The sequence below is a fragment of the Girardinichthys multiradiatus genome, chromosome X (genome assembly GCF_021462225.1).
Source record: "Girardinichthys multiradiatus isolate DD_20200921_A chromosome X, DD_fGirMul_XY1, whole genome shotgun sequence".
NCBI classification, from domain to species: domain Eukaryota; kingdom Metazoa; phylum Chordata; class Actinopteri; order Cyprinodontiformes; family Goodeidae; genus Girardinichthys; species Girardinichthys multiradiatus.
In genome coordinates, this window is record NC_061817.1 from 34,366,402 (window position 1) to 34,389,747 (window position 23,346).

The window sequence follows — 23,346 nt, forward strand, 5'->3', positions numbered from 1 at the left end:
CAAAACACCTTTTGGGCATGTTTTTCCTCGTTTGTATACCTGTTTGTACTAAGTAGAATATGAGTAGAAGTTACTATTATTAGTGTAAAGTATAAATAAAATTCCATCCATGACACATTTGGGTTTATATTGTATCAAATACCAAATGTTTCCGCCATGAAAAAAATTACTTAATAAAATTTAAGTTGTTCAGGCATCATTATCTCATATGTTGACTATGTATTTGCTATTACTTTGATATTGTCCTAACAATACATATCAAAAAGATTTTGGTTCCTCTCGATGTTTTATGTTCGCTGTCATATTTAGTTTTTGCTCTTTGATACAGAACCAGTGATTTTGCTTTCCTATTTAAACAGACATGCCGCTTATAAGTGAGGCTCATAGGCCACACTGACTGTTTAAACGGTTCAAGTATTTGTTTATGTAAGATCTTTTTCCATGCTTTCTAGGATCCTGTTGCATGGAGACCATATGTGTCTCCAAATGATTTTATTCTGGCATGTTCCACAGTGAGTGCTTTACTTTGAAAAGGAAGAACCGGAAGTAGTGTTCTCGGCTATCTAGCTTGATTGTTGGAGGCGATGCAGCGGATCTAAGGCCGACAGACGGGGAGCCGCTTTATAAGGAATGTTGTCTGCTGGAATTACTGTTGGGAGATAACTGGATCAGGAATAAGATGGAGAAAATTAAAATGAATGGACCGAGCTATGAGAATGCAAAAAAGGCCGGTTCAGACACCAGCTTCCTCACCCCCTGTCACCGGACGTCGGTAGCCTCCAGCCCGGCATGCTAGCCCGTAGTCCTTCAAAATCTCCGCTGGAAAATTTCGGATCTCCTCCGTTTTTAAAAAGCTCAACTAAAGACAATCAGAATCCGGCAGAATCGAGATAATTTCCCTCATAGGTCTAGAGCTCTAACGTGTTTGTCCTCCGCTGCAAATCTGACCGCTGGAATCAAGCTAGCATCATCTGGAGTCGGATGGACCTGCGGCTCTCGCAGCATCAGCGCCCGAGAATCCTTCAAGCCTGCCCTGCCGCACCGGAGCGTTGAGTAATAACCAAGAAGCGGCTTTAAGATGACCGGAAACATTCCGTCTCTCACGCTTCAAGGTGCTGCACGCACATTTCATAAATGTCAAATAAAGTGATGACCGTCCGGAGCTTACACCATCATGCGTATGGTTGGCCGCTTCCGCCTCCATCCCTGCGGATGACACTCGCACGGGCACCGGGGGTTCAGAACAAGCAGCGCCGAGGCGGACGCACCGTTGCCGGGTAGCGCTCAGAGAATTGACGTGAGCTCATACACAACAACAAAACAAACAAAACAAACAAAACCGACACCAATGGTATCTCATAAGGTTTTGGTCGCAATAATCCTGCTGAACGTGTACATAGGGGTGCAGTCTGTGTTTTATTTGTTCGGTGGCGTCCTTTTAACGGTCCTGTTTGCTATGGCATTCTTAAACGGACCGAGGCTGCTGGACTGGGCCAGCTCCCCGCCACATCTTCAGTTCAATAAATACGTCCTGACAGGATACCGGCCCATCTCCTCCGTGCAGGACTGCATCAGAAGCCTGTTTTACCTCCACAATGAACTTGGGAACATATACACACACGGTGAGTGAAATGAATCTGCATGTCAGAACAGGTGAGATCACTCAAGGTTGAGGAGAAATCCTCCTCTGGTCGAGTATTGGACCTGCAGGGCCACAGTCTGCACATTCCAGCCTTGAGAGCTCCAGAAAAACCTCTGACCACGCAAAAGTTTAGTTCACAATAATTATATAAAATAAGTGCAGATTTGGAGATCCTATTAAAGAAATTATTTGATCTTCCATGTGTTCTTGATTTGAGCAGCAGAGCAAATATGCAAATATAGTCAAGGCTCAGAGTTGCACAAACTCAGCACCATGTGAGAGGCTGGAACGTTGAATATCTAACATTTTTAGGAGGACTCGGTCATGAATGTTAGACTCTGGGTTAGATTTGCTTCAAACTGACAAGCGAAAATATTTTGTGCAATAATTTAGGGTACTGTGTTAAAGAAGAGTATATTACTTCTTTTTATTACTGCAGGGATTTAATTTGGAGTTTTTAATCCTGTACTCTTATATTAATAATAGCAAAATATCTTCCTATGAAGGCATATAAACTCTATGAAGTGTGTGTGATAAAGGATCATTGGATCAGTAGATTGTTGCAGCCTCCGCCCGTCCCTCTAGACAGAGCATATCACAGCCAAACTAAAGAGTAAACCTAAAACTAAATCAATAACTCAATAAATGTTTTAATATGGACGTATGATACATAGGAATTTAAACATTTCCATTAGCTTGTATTAAGACAGAACGTGCAAGAAGGAAATCATACAGATAGCAGTTTACAGATAAATGTAAAAATGCTAAATCATTTCAAATAATAATTATAATAGATAATTTTATATAAATAAAAATGGAAATTAAGGAGAAATTAAGGGATTAAATGTATTTTGAACCAATTATACTCACTTCTGTGAGTGGCGGGGTTTTCACGTTTCTGTTTTTGTGTGTTGGACTATTATTTATCATCCTGTTTAGTTACAGTTTGGTTAATAATTATTAAATGCATCTCATTACAGTATAGTTTTATTGTGTGATCACGTGCATTTACATTATTTTCCATTTGTAATCACATTATGCATTTATGTGTTTTTCTTATTTTGTGGGCCACATGACTTTAACACGAAATAACACATTTCTGCCTTTTGTAAAGAGAGAAATATAGATTTTTGTCATTTTTTGAAATCTAATCATTAGATCTGATTTATTGCTAAGTGATTTATTATGCAAAAGTTTAACTAGTTGTTGAACTGAAACACACTTTGTGAAAATTACCTGCAGTGGCTTTTACATAAGGTCCTAAATGTCACAGTTACACAATATGCTATTCCTTTTTTTAGTTTCTTTTTTGCTGAAATTAATTTCAATAATGCGTTAATCTCTGCAGCCAGACTCACTTCTCATCTTTTTATCCATCTGTTTAGTGTTTTCAGTGTTGTGCCATAAGGAGCCAATAACGTGGCTCTTGTTTCTCAAGTTTTCTCTTGTGTTTTCTCCTCTCCTAATAACATGCATCCTGGTCAGCTCATCATCTCCGCGCTCACAGGCTTAAACTGTAACAGCTTCCTCGTTCTGAAGGTCATCAGCTCGTGGTGTTCCAGCCTCACAGATTAAACAGCCGTTGTATCATAAAGAGACGCCTCGGCTGACCTCGTCTGTACCATAGTAATCACACAACATTGAAAGGTTTTAAGGTTTTTATCTACCTCTGGATGCAGTTGTTGTTGCATGTGTGACATTTCTTTGTGTAAGGCTTGAGCTGTGTTTCATCTTGCCCAGGCCTGCTTTGCATAGGAGCTGAAAACATTCTGCCCTCTGCTCAGGTCTCAGACACGTTTCATGCTGCAGGCGTTCAGAGGAGGTCCTCTCCACTCTGTCCATGCCTTAGTTCAGTTGGTCGGCTCCTACGAGGTGGGGCAAGCGGAGGAGATAACACGCCTAAAATAGAAGTTATGTGGACGGCTTTGTGAGGGTGAAAAATGTGTCTTTTAATTGCGTGGGAGGGTTAAAAAAGGCCAAAAGAGCTGCCAGCTCCATTGAGTGAGACAGACGTTTGAGACAGGTTGGTAAACCCTTACTTCGACGCAGCCTCTGAGCCTCAAACATCAACAAACTATCTGAATAACGGCAACAAGACGGTCTGACCAGCGGGAATCAAGGTTAACCCAAAACTGAATACAAATATACTCAGATTTAAATGTGTAAAATAAAGAGCATGTATGCATTTTCTTTACATTTCCCAATTATCTGCCATTTTTTTGTTGGTCTGTCACAAAGATTCCCGATAAAATAAATTGCAGTTTGTGATTGTAATGTGTGAACGTGGAAAGGGGGGATCAATGCTTTGGCAAGGCGCCGCAGGTATAACTAAAGAGCTATTACAGAGTCTATTCTCAATATGGGAAAAGGAAACGGAGTTTGAGAAAAGTTTCAGTTCCAATTTAACCAAAACATGTCAGAAACTGCTGAAAGGTGAACAGAGAATCCAGGAAACATGAGTTTGCAGAAGCTGGAATTTTGACACGGGATATTTGTAGGAACCCAGCAGGTTTGGATTTTTCTCCATGTAGCAGTGACCTTCTTGCCAAGTAGAGAACCTGTGCAAGTAGCTGAACGGCCTTTGGCTGCATTAGGATGCGCTCTTAGTGGGGCCCTTGTCTTTCCCTCAGGAGGGAGCACTGATAAGTAGGTTTCCCTCCTCTGCTCTTCTTGCTGGTGTCTGCACTCACTCAGCAGATCCCGAAGCCCCTCACAGCTTCTCATTCCTGTTCACTTCCAGAAACAGCGTCCGCGGGCTCCCAAAGTCCTGAGCCAGATAATCCATCACGGCAAACATGACACCTTAATTTGGTTTTGTCAGAGTGGCTGCGTTATTTTTTGAGTGGATGCTTCTGGTGCCAGCGTGTTCATTCCCTCAGGCTGTTCCCAGTCATTCTCTAAATGACCACAGGAAGCGACTTCACACCAGAAGAGATTTCTGCGTAATTTCACCACACTTACAAAGCACATGGCAAGCTTTTCTTCTTGAAAAAGCCTTTGTTTCAGGTGTGTTTCTTGATGTTTCTAGTCTTGTGTTGACCTGAGCTGTTCTGTGATTAAATCAACCCTCCAACAGTTTCGAATGAGCAATCATTTCTATTTCCCCGTCCTCCAGGCATCCCATTGGTTTGCTTCCTGGTGCTGCTGCCGCTCAACATCCCCTGGTCTCAGATCAGCGTTACTTGGCTGGGCGTGGTTCACTTCCTGGCCTGCCTGTCGCCCCAGCTGGGCTCCGTGGTCTACCACCTGTTCATGAACCATGAAGGAGGCGAGCCCGTCTACCACACCCTCCTGAAGCTGGACGTCTGTGGAATCTGCATGATCAACACGCTGGGTAAGCCTTCCCTCCTCGGTCATTCTAGCTTTATTTCATCAGCTGTAGTTCTTTCATGGCTGCTGTGTTTGCTTTCAGGCTGCTGATCACTTACCAGGAGGTGTAGCTGTATTGATTTGTCAGAGCACATTTCACTACAGTCAGTGGTGCTTGTAGAAGCAATACTCCAACATCTGAGATGATTAGTGATCTTTCGATGCTCTTTGCATTATCCTGTTGTGATAAAACTGCCAACAGTTTGATTTTTCATTTATTTTTTATGTGCTTGAAAATGGGAATCGATTCCTCTGCTTTACATGTACCGATTCCAATACATTAATAATTTATCTGAGAGCTTTATTGACTGAATTTCCTTATTGTTCAAAATTAGCTGAGCACATATTAAAATCTGGACCACGTTTGAACTCTTTTACTATTCAAACAACTGGGAATTCTGGGAGTTTGAGTCTGGAAGTTTGTCATTTTGACCTGAACGCTGCATTGGAAGCCTGCGTGAGGCTGACTTCTGTATTCTGACTTTGTTTATCTTCCTTCCTCAGGGGCGCTTCCTATCGTCTACATCACGCTGTGGTGCTACCCCTTCATCCGCACAGTGTCCCTGCTCGTCTACATCCTGCTGTCCGTTTACGGCATCTACTGCGCCGTCACGGCTCGGAGCAGCGTGCGCCGGCTGCGCTCCTTCGCCTGGCAGGCCTTATTCCGCCTCTCCTTCTTCCTGCTCCGATGGGTGGGCATGGGCGGCGGCAGCCCCACCTCGCTCCGCCACTTCCTCATGATGGACGCGTTGGCCGTGCTGGGCGGGGTCATCAACATCACACGCATCCCAGAGCGCTTCCGGCCGGGCCTCTTTGACTACTGGTGCAACAGCCACCAGATCATGCACGTACTGGTGGTGGGCTCCATCCTTTACCTGCACTGGGGCGTCCTGGACGACCTGCTGTGGATCAACAGCTACAACTGTCCCTCCAACTGACCCCCACCACAGCCCCCAGTCCCTTATGAGGACCTCTGGGGGGGTCTGGGGGTCTCTGCATGTGTTAAACTCAGAATGTTTATATCTTCATCCATCCTAGAACTTTCTGTAAAGTCAGATAAAAGAATTAAGACACACAGAAATGTGGAGAAAACCTCACACACACTCCAGCCACAGAATAGTGGAAACATTTAAACAGTAAAGGGATTAACTGAGTACACTACTGTGCAAAAGTCTTTATTATCCCTCATATATTCATGTTTTGGTAAGCAGACAGACTTTATAGTAATCTTGGGAGGTCTTCATCAAAAGTTATTTTTTCTCCAAAGTTTCCTTTGGATTTCTGCTGCTTTTTAACTTCACTGTTGATCTCTAAAGGTTTCAAGGAGAATCTGACTCCTTGGAAGCAGAGCATGAAGAAATGAGGAATGGTTTGAAACTTTTGCACAGCCCTAAAGTTGGTGACGATATTTTAGATGATATCCGACGGATTCTCTCAGATGTCACTGTTGCTACCTATGCAGCACATCCATATCTTGACCCATCCACATCACAGCACACAGTCGGACTCCCTCTCTCCGACTTTTCTACTAAACGTTCATGCTGGAGTCGCTGTGCGAAGCACCGCAGGATTCCTGCTCTGATTACGGAGTTTCACTGTTTATTTCCTGGTTTTCTGCCTGTTTCCGTCTCTTTGCGTTAGGCTGAGTCGTCCTTAAATGACACCAGACGAAGACAAAACATGGGTGAGGAGTTCATTCCTGAGTCTACTGCACTTTTTACGTGGCCGCGACCACAGAGCATCGATGTCTGATTGGTTTGCGCCGGATCTCAGTGCCATTAAAATTCAGGAACTATTTATGAGACAAGAAACCGTGAGTTTACAAATTGAATCCTTACACTGAGCAAAGTTTGAATCATTTCCACAACTTTACAAAGTTTGGAAGATTGAAAGCACTGTTCTCATTCACAGAGGTCCGTAGCTTACGATGCTTTGCAAAAAATATGAGGTTTTTCACATTTTATCCCATTTAGACCAAAGACTTCAGTGTATTTTAGTGGGATTTTATTTGATAGACCATCACCAAATAGCTTATACTTTAAAGTAAAGAGGAAATGCTGCATTGCTTTCAACATGTTTGTGTTCAACCTCCTTTACTCTGACCGGCTTCTCTCTCCCTCCTGAAGACAAGTATCCGCACAGCATCATGCTGCCACCACCATGTGTTGTAGTGGGGACGGTATGTTCAGGGTGACGTGCAGTGTTACTTTTATTGCACAACAACGGCTTTCTTCTTGTCACTGTCCTGCAAAGGCCAGATCTGTGGCGTGCACAACTGCAACAGATTCTCCCACCTGGGCTGTGGATCTCTGTAGCTCCTTCAGAGTTACTGTAACTGTCTTTATTACTTCTGATTAATGCTCCTTTTGCCCAAGTCTCATCAGCTCAGGTGTTTCTTGGTCTTCATGATGCTGTCGGTTCACCAATGTTCTCTAACAAACCCCTAAAGCACAGAACAGCTGCAATTACTCTGAGATTAAAATATATACAGGGGTTTTATTTAGGGTTGTCAGATTAAAGGGGGTTGAATACAAATGCACACCACACTTTTCAGATTTGTAATGAAATGCTTACAGCCGTGTATTGTTTTCCTTCCACTGCGTTGGTCTGTCACATAAAACCTGAGTAAAAAACCCTGAAGTTTGTGGCTGTAATGTGATGAAAATTGAAACTGTTCAACGGGTGTAAACACTTTCGCAAAGCACTTTTAAAAGTTAGAACTCGCTTTTTTGGTTTTGGTTTTTGCACATTTCTTTAACCTCAGGTTCTTGTGAAGGTCTAATTGACCGTGTTCCTCCGTGGGCTCTTTCAATTTGGATGTTTATGTGGCAACAAAAGGCGCCTAAACTAAAATGCTGAAAATATATTTTTACAGGGTAGGCAAAAGTTCTTTGTTTGTTAAGAGAACGATTATTAATATGATTGTTCTATTTATTACTATGTTTTTATTCGGGTTTTATTTATTTTAAAGCAAATTTGTTGATCTGTTGTTGCTGAAACAGTTGGAGAATCAGATCAGTTTAGTCACAATTATATATATATAAGGATTCTCTCTCTGTTTATTTTCTTGCTTATTTTAGCAGCAGTTGTGGGGAAACTGTCTGTATCCTGCTGTTGGTTCATGTTTACATTACGTTCTGTCATTTCCGCCGCTAAACAGGCAAATAAATGCCACTTTAAAATGTTTGTGTAAATGCACTGCAGCCATATGTATGTTTTATGATGACTTTCACTTTATTTTTGACACTACACGGTGATTTCAGTCGGTTTGAATGCGTTTCTGAATGTGCATATTTAGCTGCTGTAAACAGGAATGAACCTCCTCACCCTCTTCTCCTACACAACGTGCAGCAGCTCTGTTTTATTAGTCCTTTTCCACGCTAACCGTCACAGCCGCTGTTCTTCTCGACAGATTAGGTGTAGCCCACCACCTTGCTTCCCGTGTTGACACTGACTCAGAGGTGAAAGAAGGACCTCCCAGAGTGGTTTTGTCACGCACGCTAACCTCGGAGGCATTTTACTTCTGCAAGCCTCCCGCCCTGATAGTGGTTATTACCTGCTGTAAGTAGAGTTTGCAATGTAAAAGCAGAAACTAATGTATGTTGGCCATTGAATGAAGCTAAAACTTTGCATGAACGTAGCTCTGAAGCAGAAGCTGATGTCTCATAGTGTTTGCCAATCATCTGATTATCTCCTGGATGTTACTGCACTGATCGCTAATCTTCAAAGGGCTCTGGATTGGACGGAAACACATTTCGAGATCATACAGATAATGTAAATACATGTATGTAGACTAAATGAGCGTACGGTACGGGAAGGACGAAGATGGGGTTATTTCAGAAGCAGATGAGGCTTCACTGCTGTGCTTCAGATATCAGAAACGTTTTGTTTAGCTGTGTCCATATATGTGTAAAGAACAGAAAAGATCCTTAAATTTGTTTCAATGCTCAATGTAGAGCCACTTTTAAAGCATAACCACATTTTTAGACACACAAGAAAGACATTCATGACCTCCCTGGTGGGCATGGGGATCCCTCCTGACCACCACCGGTCAATCTATGCATTATCGGCCGAAGGACGCGCCAAGGTCACGTAAGAATCGGCTTTCTGATCCGCTCGCTCCGACATCAGGGCGCCGTAACCTCTGCTGTCTGAAACGTGGCTCCACCTGCTGGCTTTAGTCTGGTCCTTGTAACAAGCAGAAGAGAGGAAACATTGGGTCAGAAGGCTTGTGATTGTTCTTTTGTCTGTATGTTAAATGGAAAAAAGTCAAACATCTCTAACTAAACTCATTTTTTTAAATGACACAGGTGCCGGATAGCCTGTTGACAACCTGTTTATAATGAACTATCTGTATTGTTAAAAACTGATGATTATTATTATTATATCTGTAATTCTGTGGATCCTAACTTTGACACTGGTCTACAGAATTGTGCAAAAGTCTTAGGCCTGCCTTTACTTCTTTACATGTTGCTGCAAAGAAGCCTCAAGTGTTCAGTCGTCTTTAAAAGTGGTCGTGATCAGTACTTTCTAAAGGTCTTCTTAAAGAGTTTTTGTATGGACTTTACCTGCTTTTTTACTCAATTTTAGGCCGCGTTCAGGGGAATGTTTTTGTTAATCCAGTATGAGTTGGACTAAAAACGTGTAAATAAGCACCGACATCCCACAGAGACCTTTGAGGACCTTTTTAAATTCCAAACAATTGATCAAGATCAGTTCAAAATAACACAAACACTAATTTGCAAAAAAAAAAAAAAAAAAAATTAAAGGTGGCTTAAAACTTTCGCGCAGTTCTGTGCAAATGTAACGAGAGAAGCCCTTTCTTTTAGTGTGAAGGGGGCTTTCAGGAGGGTCTGTCTGTTATAGTCCTGTCATGTCTGCAGCACCGCCCCACTTTCTTACAAGTCAGTTTGGCTCCACCTAGTGGAATCTCATGTGCACTGACACTGGCACGACTGAAGCCATACCTCAGCCAGGTGAAATGAATCACCATGTGTCATACTGGGGGGCAATGCAGCAGTTCTCCAGAGGTTTTTCTTTGGATCGCCATACCTTCTATGATCGTGTGAATGGAAGAACTGTCCTGCTGAACCCATGCAAGCATGTAACCTGTACACTGCTCAGTTATACTCAGATGTTGCACTGACGGGACGCGTTCCCACAGTGCCTCATTAGGTCTATGTGCGTTAGCGTCCTGTGTAACAGACTGGCTCTCAAACTCCTCAGTCTCCAGCAACGATTGTGCAATAAACTTAAATCTATATTTTTAAACCTGTCTGCATGAAATTTCTTTCATCTCGTTTGTAATTTTAGATTTATGGTGTGTTTTTAAGCCTGGAGGTAACAGTGGCTGAAGGTTGCAGCTGAAACAGGGCAGTTGAAGTTGTTTTAGTCCAAAATACAGTGGAGACATATGAGGGACCAAAAATGACAAAACGAAAAATAAATATGTAAAAAATAAATACATAAATAAATACACATATAAATGTATAAATAAATAAATATAAGAATAAATAAATACACATATAAATATATAAGTGAATAAATCTAAAAATAAATAAATACACATATAAATGTATTTATTTATCTATTTATTCATTTATTTTCTCCTTTTTGTGCATTTATACATTCACGTATTTATTCATTCATTTATTTCTACTTTTATTTATTTATTCCTACATTTATTTCTGTATTTCTACATTTATTTATTTCTGCTTTTCTGTCTCCGTGTGTTAATGAGGTGGGTGGTTCTAACATTTGTCTTCAGCACCATTGGTTAGAATTGTGTGTATGATCCCGATCCTGCTGCTACTGCCTGGACTCCGGTACCGAAGTTCTTTTGGTAGGCACGATGGAGGGTTCTCTTACAGCCATTGCCAATGATTTAAGGTCACTGGCAAATAATATTGACCAAAATGACTACCTCCATTTTCGTTTTGCACGGGTCATGGAGGATTTCCATCAGCTCCAAGCTGAGATGGATGTGGAGGTTGACTCCACTATATTGGACAGTCTGGAGGAAGTTGGTCGCCAACTTACTTCGGTAAAGTTAGAAAGATATTCACAGATTCGGCTTTTCCGGATCAATAACTCATCAGCGGAACATTGCCTCTAGAAAACCAACACCTCTCTGCAACCACAGCAAGGCAGACAGTGAGCATCAATCGTATTTTCCTCAAAACGAGCCTCACACAGCGGTGGGAGACTTGCATTGGCCTCTATGCAAAGATCGCTGCTCCTCTAATGCGCAGGGACCGTCTGCAAATTGCAACACCAGAAAAATATGATGGAGAAATATTCAATAAAGTCGCCAAGGAGAGGTGTATTGTCATTAAAATCATTGTATGTGTATGTGATGTCACGTTTTTCATACTACATTTCTTGGATTGGAAATTAATACTTAAAAAAAATTGGAATTTCCCAAAGACTATACCCTAAATAGCCAAATATTCAGTAAAATATGCATAAAATGGTCAATAACTTCACTATAGCATGTTGTAGTGCCAACAAACTCATAGCACATCAAGCAAGAGGGTAAGACACAGAAAGAAATTTCTGAACGAATAGGCTGTTCCCAGAGTGCTGTATCAAGGCACCTCAGTGGGAAGTCTGTGGGAAGGAAAAAGTGTGGCAGAAAACGCTGCACAACGAGAAGAGGTGACCGGATCCTGAGGAAGATTGTGGAGAAGGGCCGATTCCAGACCTTGGGGGACCTGCGGAAGCAGTGGACTGAGTCTGGAGTAGAAACATCCAGAGCCAGGCGTATGCAGGAAATGGGCTACAGGTGCCACATTCCCCAGGACAAGCCACTTTTGAACCAGAAACAGCGGCAGAAGCGCCTGACCTGGGCTACAGAGAAGCAGCACTGGACTGTTGTTCAGTGGTCCAAAGTACTTTTTTCGAATGAAAGCAAATTCTGCATGTCATTCGGAAATCAAGGTGCCAGAGTCTGGAGGAAGACTGGGGAGAAGGAAATGCCAAAATGACAGAAGTCCAGTGTCAAGTACCCACAGTCAGTGATGGTCTGGGTGCGTGTCAGCTGCTGGTGTTGGTTCCACTGTGTTTTTTATCAAGGGCAGGGTCAATGCAGCTAGCTCTCAGAGATTTTGGAGCACTTCATGCTTCCATCTGCTGAAAGCTTTATGGAGATGAAGATTCATTTTTTCAGCACGACCTGGCACCTGCTCACAGTGCCAAAACCACTGGTAAATGGTTTACTGACCATTGGTATCACTGTGCTCAATTGGCCTGCCAACTCTCCTGACCTGAACCCCATAGAGAATCTGTGGGATATTGTGAAGAGAACGTTGAGAGACTCAAGACCCAACACTCTGGATGAGCTAAAGGCCGCTAGCGAAGCATCCTGGGCCTCCATAAGACCTCAGCAGTGTCACAGGCTGATTGCCTCCATGCCACGCTGCATTGAAGCAGTCATTTCTGCCAAAGGATCCCGACCAAGTATTGAGTGCATAACTGTACATGATTATTTGAAGGTTGACGTTTTTGTATTAAAAACACTTAGATCACCTCATCTTGATCATACTACAACTCTTACTTTAAGAAAATGTACTTAGATAGTTTTTTTTGTCATTTTCTTTACCATTAAAATAAGTATAAAATGGTCAATAACTTCACTATAGCATGTTGTGCCAACAAACTCATAGCACACATAGATATTTCCTATCACACTTTTTCCTTCCACTCAACTTTCTAGGAATGCAGTATTTAACTTTTTCAGAATAGCCACATTTTTGAGACACATAATTTTGGGTTTTCATTATCTGTAGGCCAAAGTTATCAAAATTACTAGAAATAAAGTTGTGAATTGTTTTACTATACATGTAATAAATTTATTATATGAGTTTCACTTTCTGAAACAACACACAAAAATATTGACCCATTTCTACTTTTTTGAGCTGTCCTTGTGCTAACTGAGGCCTGTAGAGTTTTAGACAAAGCTTTTGGGCTTCGCTTGTTTCTTTGAGCGATAAACGGTATGATCTTTGGGTGAATCTGCAGGAAAGTCTACTGCTGGGAAGATTCATCTTAACTGTTTTCCATATGTGAAAAATCTTTATTTATGCCTCAAATTAAAAACTATTATTAACTATTATGTCTCATCCAAGATTACTTATGTCTTTCCATCCTGGCATTGTCTTAACACAAACCTATATGCCCCAGAACAGGAAACTGCCAAAAATTTGAATTTTGACTCAGTTTTCTTCAAATAAGCTTCGACACAATATAATTCAGCATGTTCACACAACCAAACTCTTTATTTTAACGTCCTTTTTATCTGTTTATAATCTTGCAAACAATCTCCTGATGTTTGCATGTTTTTTTCTGTTGCCATCTGCAGATTTTTAAACCCTGAAATGTCACAGGAGCCACCTCCCACTTCCACCTTCATTTGAAATTCTCACTTCCTTCATGTCACTTTGTGATGTACTTTAACCTACCGTCTCCTCCGAGCCCTCACTCTGGTGGCAGAGTGCACCGCTGAAACTTCTTGAGCCGACTCTTCCCCCACACGACTCCCAGGTAAGCCCGCAGCATCACTCATGCAGCAACTCCTCAGTTGCTAAAATCTCTGAAGACATCATTTAGTGACAGAAGGTTACTGATTTAAATTAAAGATCTTTCTTCCTCATATGCCACATGGTCTGGGTTTCTCTTGCTTCACATTGGGGATTTGCTGCCCGTCACAGCAGGGGACACAGTGCCAGGGACGGGTTATTGAACTGCATTTGGACTCCTGATAAAATTACAGCTAGTTTTGCAGAAGGCCTTATTAAATTAGATGCAGGGATGCCTCAGATGTCTTGTGATGCACATGCAGCAAAACTGTTGTACGCTGTGCTGAGCTTAGGCGCGGCTGCAGATTTCAGGAAGTAAAATCTACAAATGGAGGTAAAACAAAACCTATGTACTGTAATTTTTGAACAGGCTTTACTGTAAATGATGCAGAACTTGTTTAGGATGCGGAAGATTCTGGTCAAATTTTGGATGATTTGAAGTAAATGTCGAGCATTTATCCTGACAAGTATTTCAGCTTTGTCCTGAAGATATTTATTTCAGGTATGTATTGATGGAGGGGTGGGGTTGGGGGACAAAAATGTGCGAGTTTGAATGAGAAAGCGGACAAAGGAAAAGTTAGTAGTCTTGTTTCTCTCTCTTCAAGGATGTGGTGTAACTGTCGCTCTGCCTACTGTTTTACCTTTTTAGGCTCACAAGATGTGAATCTCAGACCAATCATAGAATCACGTCCTGGTCTTATATTTTATATATTTCCTTGTATGGTTGTGTCAGCCTGCAGAAATACTTCAGCAGGGCACGAATTAAAGAGAGAAAAGGCAACAGTGACAGACGGACAAGAGGAAGCAGTTGAGAAAGCTTTTGCTTCCCCTTTTCTCTAGTTTTCCTGCAGTGCAGTCAGCTTTGTACCAGTTAGTTTGCTTCAAGTTGCTGAAGTTAGACTGCATGAATAAAGAACAGAAATATAATGCATTCTTAGATTGACCACCAATACCATGCATTTCAAATAGATCAGTTTCTCATGTTGTGTTTAACCAATAAACACTTTTTTCATTGCTTCCTGCCCAGTTCACCATGTCCAGGAAAGTTGTGAGAGCCAGTAAGTTCCGTCACGTCTTCGGGCAGGCCGTGAAGGCCGACCAGTGTTACGATGACATCCGGATCTCCACGATGACCTGGGACAGCAACTTCTGCTCCGTGAACCCTAAGTTTGTTTCCATGATTGTGGACGCGAGCGGTGGGGGAGCCTTCATGGTGCTGCCCCTCAACAAGGTGGGCCACATATAGAAAACACATCCTCTGCTTTACTTTTTCAACTTGCTGCACTGCTCAGTTTGTAAACCTGTCGACCACTATGATGCAAGTTCTTTTTATCTGCAACGCCACGCTTGCGCTTTCTAATTTGAATTTGGCCGTCACCATCATGCAGCCGACTGAAAAAGGAAGTTTGAAGCCGTCTTTTCAGTCTTTCTTGACGTCACTTGCTCTGCTGTTGAGTTTTCACCATATTAGGAGTTTGTTGTTATGTCAGTGCAGAGACCGGATGTTGCCTCTACACAGTTGCTCTGCCTTCACGTTTTAAGTATTTTAGTTGCTTTGTAGCTTCTGCTCTGAATTTCTCTGTATGGCTGTAAAAACAGCAACTCTCTGTGGACTGAATGAGGGTCAAAATCACTGAACTCATTGAACACGGAAACTGGCATTTAACTGGCAACTTAAGTTGATCATACAAAGGAAAGTCCTCCTTGAAAAAGACTTAAATGTAATTAAAAATGCTAATTGTCCCTTTTATTCTCATGAAATGAACTTAAAATGATTTGTTTCAGACTAAACTGCGGCCTTTTCAGTTTCAGATAGCTTCATCACACTTCTAGCAAACACTACAGCTTAATCTCCTTTTTAAAAAGTTCACAAAGCATTTTTTTGGTAGTTAAAACGTAAAACTAAATTCACAGTAAATTTAGTCGACTAAAATATGAGAATTTGAGGTCATTTGAAGAGCCTCACATCTTTAAGGAAAGTCATTTCGTTACACCTTGGCGAAATAGTTATCCTAGAATGGAACTGAATAAAAATGTAATTTTGCAATACAGCAATATAGATTTACTGCTATTTTAATGAAACTTTGATCGGATTTGCTTTTTCCATTCCAAAGCCAAAAAATCCTCCTCAGGGTGTGTATTTTACAAAAAACACATAAAACACATGAAACTATCTAGATTTCTCACTTCAGTCAGAACAGCGAATGAAGGTCTCCATAGATGTATCAGACAGTGTTAGCAGCACCTGAGAGAGCTTGATTGGGGTTTCATTGTGGGTTTGTATGGGACCAGGTGGCTGTATTGTGCAGTGACCCTGCAGTTGGGGTGTATACAGATGTCCTAGTATATGAGGACACCTAGATATGTGTCATCTTGCACCATGTTGCAAAGAGCGCACCCCACATGTCAAGCATTTCTAACCACTTGTACTAATGCAACCTGAAACATGGCTCTGATGCACCTCTGTGTCTGCTGGTGTTCCCTTACTGATTCGACTGACGGTCAGATGCTCCTGCAACTGCCTGTATTACTGTTGCTCCACTCCTGACTCCTCACAAACTGATTCATTTACATACCCATCACTGGTCTGCATTTGCACCAAATTACAACCAAACAGAACAATTCCCTGTGGTTGTTTCACTACTGTTGTCAGTAAGTGTATTTTAGCTGTCCAAAAGCTTGAGACTTTTCCCTTTTTGGCCCTAAACTGCTCTTTAACCTGGTTACCAGACATTAGAAGCAATTGAAGGGAACGCTGAGGAATCTTTCAGCTGACCTGCAGTTTCCTAATCGTTTTCTACACCTCTCATCACAGTAAAGTGCTGTTTTTTATTGACCTTAAATCTCCTTGATGTTACTGTCTGCAGACGGGACGTATCGACATGTCCTACCCCACCGTCTGTGGCCACACAGGTCCGGTTCTGGACATCGAGTTCTGTCCTCACAATGACAACATCATTGCCAGTGGATCTGAGGACTGCAGTGTCATGGTGGGGCTTTAGAAACTCCTACATCCTTCAACATGCTCCTAAATGTTTCATGTTCATCAAATGTGGCCTTTTGTGATTAGATTTGGGAGATCCCAGACGGTGGGCTGACCTCACCGCTTACAGAGCCTGTTGTCAAACTGGACGGCCACTCTAAGCGTGTCGGCATCCTGAACTGGCACCCCACCGCCCACAACGTGCTGCTGAGTGCAGGTAACCACGGAGTTTTAAATGATGTGTTAGGGAACTGTTGTTTTCAGGAACCAGATAGAGGTGAATGTTATGTATGTTATGCTGCAATGCAAACAGGAAGTTATCGGACACTTCATCTCATCAAGTTAGCCAGCATATTGCAACTTGAATCTTTAATTTGTCACCACAAATGTTACTTTATCACATTTAACTTCCACTTAGCAGCTTTTTTTTAATGCAGAACCAATTTATTTATCACTTTTTTGCACATTAGACCTCCTTCCTGTTCTCTATCACCGCACCAACTTCAGCCCGTGTTTTATGACAAGCAGAGCTGAAACTTAAAACATTTCACTGCTCAGAAAACCTGAACCTGTTTGTCCCGTGCAGGTTCTGACAACGTGATAATCCTGTGGAACGTGGCCCAGGGAGGGGCAGTCGTGAGGATCGACGACGTGCACCCTGACCTCATCTACAGCGCCTGCTGGAACAGCGACGGCTCCAGGATCCTCACCTCCTGCAAAGACAAGAAGCTAAGAGTGCTGGAACCACGGGAAGGCACCGTGCTCTTTGTAAGTTTTCCCTTTGGGCCAAACCTCCAAACATGTCAAATAATAATAATAATAATCTTCTGATTGTTCTTAGCTTATCAATTTGTAAATAAATAGTTGTTATAAATTGGAATTGCTTCTATAATTCTGCACTCTTATGGAGGTGATTTTAATATAAAAGAATTTCCAAATTAAGGCTTAAAATAAGAGAAAACTGGGTAAAATTGCAAAAATAAAATAAAATAATAATCTCCTGGTTGTTCCTAAATTAATTATTTACTTAGGAAATAGTTGGTATTAAATATTGTGTTTGCTTATATTTTAATAATGTTATAAGGCTCCTTCGCTACAACCATCAATTCTCAAATCGCTTTTTAACACATTGCACTGTAAAGGGTAAGAGATTTTAATTTAATGGACTTTACAAACAAAATACTTTAAAAAAAAAAAAAAAAACTAGGGCAAAATTAAGAAATAATAAAGGTTTTTAACTTATATAGAAGTCACAGGCCAGAAGATAAGATATAAAATACTTTAACATGAAAAAGAAATCTGGGAAATAAGATTAAAAAAAAAAGATATAATCGATGTTTTGCAAATTTATCATATTCACTAACTGTAAATAAGTTTTGTAACATTTGCATCAGAAATTGTTACAATCTTCATGTGTGAAACGTTGCTTTACTGCGCCTCCTACAGGAGAAGGAGAAACCTCACGAAGGCTCCAGGCCTGTGAGAGCCGTGTTCGTGTCCGACGGGAAGATCCTGAGCACCGGCTTCAGTCGCATGAGCGAGCGGCAGGTGGCGCTGTGGGATCCGGTGAGTGAAGGCAGATCCTTTTTAAAGTGAAAACTTTACAGCTCAACCCAAGCATCAGTGATAATAAAAATAAAAAAAATAATAATAAAGCAGTTTGTAACATGAAAGTTAATGCTAAAACTACTAGTGGAACATTTGGGATGTGTTTGTTGCTTTATATCTCAGTAGTTTTGTCACTGAAGCTGTTTAAAAGGAGTCAGTTTAATGCTTTTCTTCCATTGAGCCAAACATTCCTGTAATCTTTTAAGGTCTTAATTAAAGGATCTCCAGGCATTTTGACAGCATTTTTAAAAATTTTTTATTTTGCATCTAGTCTCTAATCTCGGGGCAGCAGGACAAAGACCTGACACAGGACCTGAGAGATGCATCATCCTCCATCTGATCATCTCCCGTTTGTCAAATTTTCTTTGGGAATCACCCTGTCAATGTTTAAAACACTATTTTCTGTCTGTCAAACTCCAAAAGCTTGGGGAATTTTTCTTGTTGATTCAGCTAAAGAAAGTAGAAAAACCTGTGAGTTTGTGGCAAACAAAAATACCCAAAGATTTAAATTTAAATTTAAATTTTTTTAAACTCTAATTTCTCCCTTCGCTTTTAAGTTCCTTGTACCTGAGCAACCAGCATTTCTGTGAAAGAAATTAGGATCTGAACTGGGAATGTGTGGAAAGCAACAGAAAGGCGACCTTAAAAAAGCCACAAGAATGTCTGGCTCAATGAAAAACTAACTAAAATGACTAATAACCTTTGAGCAGCTTTGTCCACCAAACCACTGAGGTGTTTTTTTGTGGGGTGGAGAACCTGCATATAACGTCTGGGTCAATGAAAGATAAACATCAAAATTAGAGATGATTCAAAACTATGAACAAAATCCCACTTTCTAGAGTTCCAGAGGCTTCAGAGTTGTATTATTTGTTAAAAGAAAGCACTGAACATAATTACTCAACTGTTTCACAGCAGCCAGATTACAGCACACAGGGTGTTTTCTCTGCAAGAAACCACAGAAGCAACAATTAAATAAATCCCTTATTTACCATTAGTCTGTCTACTCTATATAAGGCATTCTTCTGGTTATTATGAAAGCAGTAATTATTCTATATGTGATCTGGTCTTTTCATAGACCAACTTTGGGGAGGCGCTGACCCTGCAGGAGCTGGACACAAGCAGCGGCGTCCTCCTGCCGTTTTTTTGACCCAGACACTGGAATCGTCTACCTCTGTGGCAAGGTAGGGTTCAAATTGGGAAACCGTCTGGGATTCTCACCAACACAGACACAAACAGTTTAACTTTTTCTGTGATGCCCGGCTAATAGGGAGACAGCAGTATCCGTTACTTCGAAGTGACAGATGAGGCTCCTTACGTCCACTACCTGTCCATGTACAGCAGCAAGGAGAGCCAGAAGGGGATGGGATACATGCCCAAGAGAGGCCTGGAGGTCAACAAGTGCGAAATCGCAAGGTAACCAACGCTGCTCGGATCATAAGCTGATTAACCCAGACAGAAATTTCATCACAACCATCACCCTTTTTTCCTAAACTGTTCCTGGAGGGAATAAAGTCACACAGTTTCCTCTGGTGCCACCAGCAGAACCATATTTGTAAAGTTAGGTGGAGAGGTTTCCAGTTAGGAATATATTTATGTTAAGTTTAGCAAAATTGCTCCAATTTATTCGGACTTTACGGCATAAAATAAAACCAAATTACTGTTTTCATGCAAGAACTTTTAACACAGGTGCAGAAATGTGTCATTTTGTTCATATTTTTAGCTATAATAGGGAACATTTATCCAAATCTTTCTGTCTTTAGGTTCTACAAACTCCATGAGAGGAAATGTGAACCTATAGTGATGACAGTACCACGCAAGGTGAGTTTTTCAACACAGCAAAACACACCTCTGAAGGTTGTGTTGCGATTAGCTCATCGTTTCCTCCTCCTGCTTCGTAGTCGGATCTGTTCCAGGAAGACCTGTACCCAGACACCATCGGCCCTGAGCCCTCGGTTGAAGCTGACGAGTGGTTTGCTGGGAAAGACGCTCCGCCCATTCTGATCTCCCTAAAGGATGGGTTTGTAGCCACCACCAAGGCCAAGGAATTCAAAGTCCACAAGAGCCTCCTGAAGACCACGACTGCTTCTGCAGGGAGCCAACCAGAGAGCAGCGGGGTGAGAAAATATTTGGGATTCATGGTGCTGAATTGGACCATTTATGTTCAACGCTGCACTTTAATATCATGACGCTCACTTCCTGTTTGTTTCTCAGGAGGTCCATTCTCTAAGGAAGGAGGTGCAGGACCTGAAAGCAGCTTTACAGGAGCTGACCAAGCGTGTGAGAGAGCTGGAGACCAAAGATTAAAGGATAGCAATTCTGAAAATTTAGAGAAGGAAAAACATAAACAAGAATAAAAAGTAAATAGTTAAAAAATTGAGCCAAAAAAGACAAGAACAAATGTGGTGTTAACCTTTGGTTGTGAATTAAAGGGGAAGATTAAAACAGCAGATGTTATAAAATGTTGTTTTAGCCTGAAGCTTGAATTTGTTTTGTTTTCTGTCTGTGGAAACAATTTTTGATTTATATTTTAATATATGTGTTTAAAAATAAATGTTTTCTGTATTTTCCAGTGTTTTTTCCGTTTAACTCTTTGTGATTTCTTCTTACATTACAAATAGAAAAGTAACAGTTGTGAGTTAAAATGACCCACAAATATGAACTCTTCCTACCAAATAAAATAAACCCGTGCTTTCAAAGTTCAGGGTCTTCTCAATGAATGATTACTGAAAAGATTATTTTATTTAGTAATTAAATAAATAAAAATAAAACTCATGTATTATATAGGTTCATCACCCACAGATTGATTTATTTCAGGCACTTATTTCTGTTCATTTTTTTTTTATTTTTTTTTATACGGCTAATAAAACCCAAACATAAAGCTGACATCAAAACAATTTCACATCCTTTTCTCACTTAAGTCCACATGAATTAATTATTATAAACAATATAATTTTCTGGTTTTTATGGCCCTATAGAGGCCACCAAATCCCCCTCAAAATAATGGCGCTGTTGAGCAAATAGATCTTTATGACCCTTTTAAAAAACAAATATTTCATAGTTTCTGGAGTTAGCAGATTTTCTTCTTTGCCTTCAGATAAAGAAGAACTTAGTATTTGACTGAAAACGTTAAATTCAGCAGAAACTATGAGTTCTATTCCCTTTTCAGGTTGTAAGGACAATAAAACCTGCTTGCTCACGTTATTTAGCAAAACTCTAAAGCAAGGAAGACGTTAGAAAGGTTTGCATTCACCCCTAGAGACTAAAGAGAAAACCTGTGTTGTATCCAGGACATGGACCTTCCCAGTGCTAGCCCTTCCTGGACCACAGAAAGCATCAGACGTGTCTCACCTGGGCTGAGGGGAAATAGGATGGGACAGTTTCTCAGTGGTCCAAAGTCCTCTTTTACGATGAAAGTAAATTAGGAAATTAAGGACCCAGAGTCTGGAGGAGAAGTGGAGAGGCAACGATTCCAAGCTGCTTTAGGTCCAATGTGAGGTTTCCACATTCAGTGATGATTTGGGGTACCATGTCATCAGCTGGTTTTGGTCCACTGGGTCTTCTGAAGTCTGCAGTTAATGCAGCCATCTAAAACAGGACATTGTAGAGCACTTCACGCTTCCTTCTGCTGGAGATGCTGATTTAATTTTCCTGCTGGACTAGGCACCTGCCCACACCTCCAAATGTACCAAACACTGGTCCAGTGAGCATAGTGGTACCATGCTGGATTGACCCCAACCTGTCCAGTGACTGTGAGGGCCAGACATATAATCTGCCCTGCCGATGATCCTATTCTTTAAAACACAAACATAAAATCAAATCACTTGGTGCAGTTTTTAGGTATTTTATTTTTGTTTTAGTGTTTTTTTTTTTACATCTTTTTTTATGTTATGTTAAATTTTTGCTTTTCAAATTCAGTTTTTATTTCATTTTTTTCATCTTGAGTAATTGGAAATATCCCATTAAGGATTAAGGAAAAATCAACATTACAACCTGCTGTTGTTTGAAAATCCTAGCCTGAACCAATGACCTATGTTCTGGTTCAGTCACTGAGAAACCCCAGTGGTCCTAGAATGTCCCTTCCCTAGGGCCTACAGGCAGGGAAAGAAGAGGGAGCATCCATTGCAAGTTTGTTTTATTTCAGAATATTTGTATAGAAATATACGTACATAAAACACAGAGACACGCAAGAAAAAACAACCATGCACACACTCATTCACACCTAAGAGCAATTTAGAGAGACCAATTAACCTAACAGTCATGTTTTTGGACTGTGGGAGTACCCGGAGAGAACCCAGGCATGCACTGGGACCGGGTCGCGGGGGCAGCAGACTCAGCAGAGACGCCCAGACGTCCCTCTCCCCAGACACCTCCTCCAGCTCCTCTGTGGGGAGCCCAAGGCGTTCCCAGGCCAGCCGAGAGGCATAGTCCCTCCAGCGTGTCCTGGGCCGTCCCCTGGGCCTCCTCCCGGTGGGACGTGCCTGGAACACCTCCCATGGAAGGCGTCCAGGAGGCATCCGGTATAGATGCCCGAGCCACTTCAACTGGCTCCTCTCGATATGGAGGAGCAGCGGCTCTACTCCAAGCCCCTCCCGGATGGCCGAGCTCCTCACCCTATCTCTAAGGGAGTGCCCGGCCACCTACGGAGGAAGCTCATTTCCGCCGCTTGTATCCGGGATCTCGTTCTTTCGGTCATGACCCAAAGTTCATGGCCATAGGTGAGGGTAGGAACGTAGACCGACCGGTAAATCGAGAGCTTCGCTTTTCGGCTCAGCTCTCTCTTCACCACAACGGACCGGCACAGCGTCCTCATTACTGTGGCAGCCGCACCGATCCGTCTGTCGATCTCCCGCTCCATTCTTCCCTCACTCGTGAACAAGACCCCGAGATACTTAAACTCCTCCACTTGAGGCAGGAACTCCCCTCCAACCTGAAGAGGACAAGCCACCCTTTTCCGGTCGAGAACCATGGCCTCTGACTTGGAGGAGCTGATCTTCATCCCAGCACCTTCACACAAGGCTGCGAACCGGGCATTTGTGTCCAACTAAGTGCAAAAGGACAGAAAGATGTTGTATTTCTCAAAATAAAAAAGCAAACCCTCTGCTGTTGTTAACAATCATTTGAGTTTCCTACATTGTTCAAACTTGAGTAATTTTCTATAAAAAAATAAT

General features: G+C 41.6%; 2 protein-coding genes across 3 annotated transcripts; both read left to right on the forward strand.

Moving 5' to 3' along the window:
- Positions 1–571: 571 nt before the first annotated feature.
- LOC124862827 (progestin and adipoQ receptor family member 4-like) lies at positions 572–7,525 on the forward strand. Of its 2 annotated transcripts, none has more exons than XM_047356972.1 (3): positions 572–1,622; positions 4,758–4,976; positions 5,516–7,525. In XM_047356972.1, exons 1-3 carry the CDS (start codon positions 1,349–1,351, stop codon positions 5,947–5,949), a joined length of 927 nt encoding a protein of 308 aa, XP_047212928.1. In that variant the 5' UTR covers positions 572–1,348; the 3' UTR covers positions 5,950–7,525. The 2 variants fall into 2 exon arrangements, with proteins under 2 accessions (XP_047212928.1, XP_047212930.1); XM_047356974.1 differs by lacking the exon at positions 572–1,622 and adding an exon at positions 3,304–4,648.
- Positions 7,526–13,443: 5,918 nt separating this feature from the next.
- LOC124862366 (coronin-1A-like) lies at positions 13,444–20,750 on the forward strand. Its single transcript, XM_047356234.1, is given in 12 exon segments — positions 13,444–13,552; positions 14,615–14,818; positions 16,455–16,577; positions 16,658–16,787; positions 17,157–17,338; positions 18,017–18,136; positions 19,254–19,316; positions 19,318–19,359; positions 19,446–19,591; positions 19,939–19,996; positions 20,077–20,292; positions 20,390–20,750. Coding segments are annotated over 11 exon segments (1,371 nt in total). The 5' UTR covers positions 13,444–13,552; positions 14,615–14,620; the 3' UTR covers positions 20,483–20,750.
- The last annotated feature ends 2,596 nt before the right edge of the window (positions 20,751–23,346 follow it).

Bases quoted from the DNA above. Each gene is read 5' to 3' on its own strand.
- LOC124862827 (XM_047356972.1), top strand. From the start codon at position 1,349: ATGGTATCTCATAAGGTTTTGGTCGCAATAATCCTGCTGAACGTGTAC. The intron at 1,623-4,757 runs GTGAGTGAAATG...CCCGTCCTCCAG, and splicing joins TGGGAACATATACACACACG to GCATCCCATTGGTTTGCTTC. The intron at 4,977-5,515 runs GTAAGCCTTCCC...TTCCTTCCTCAG, and splicing joins CTGCATGATCAACACGCTGG to GGGCGCTTCCTATCGTCTAC.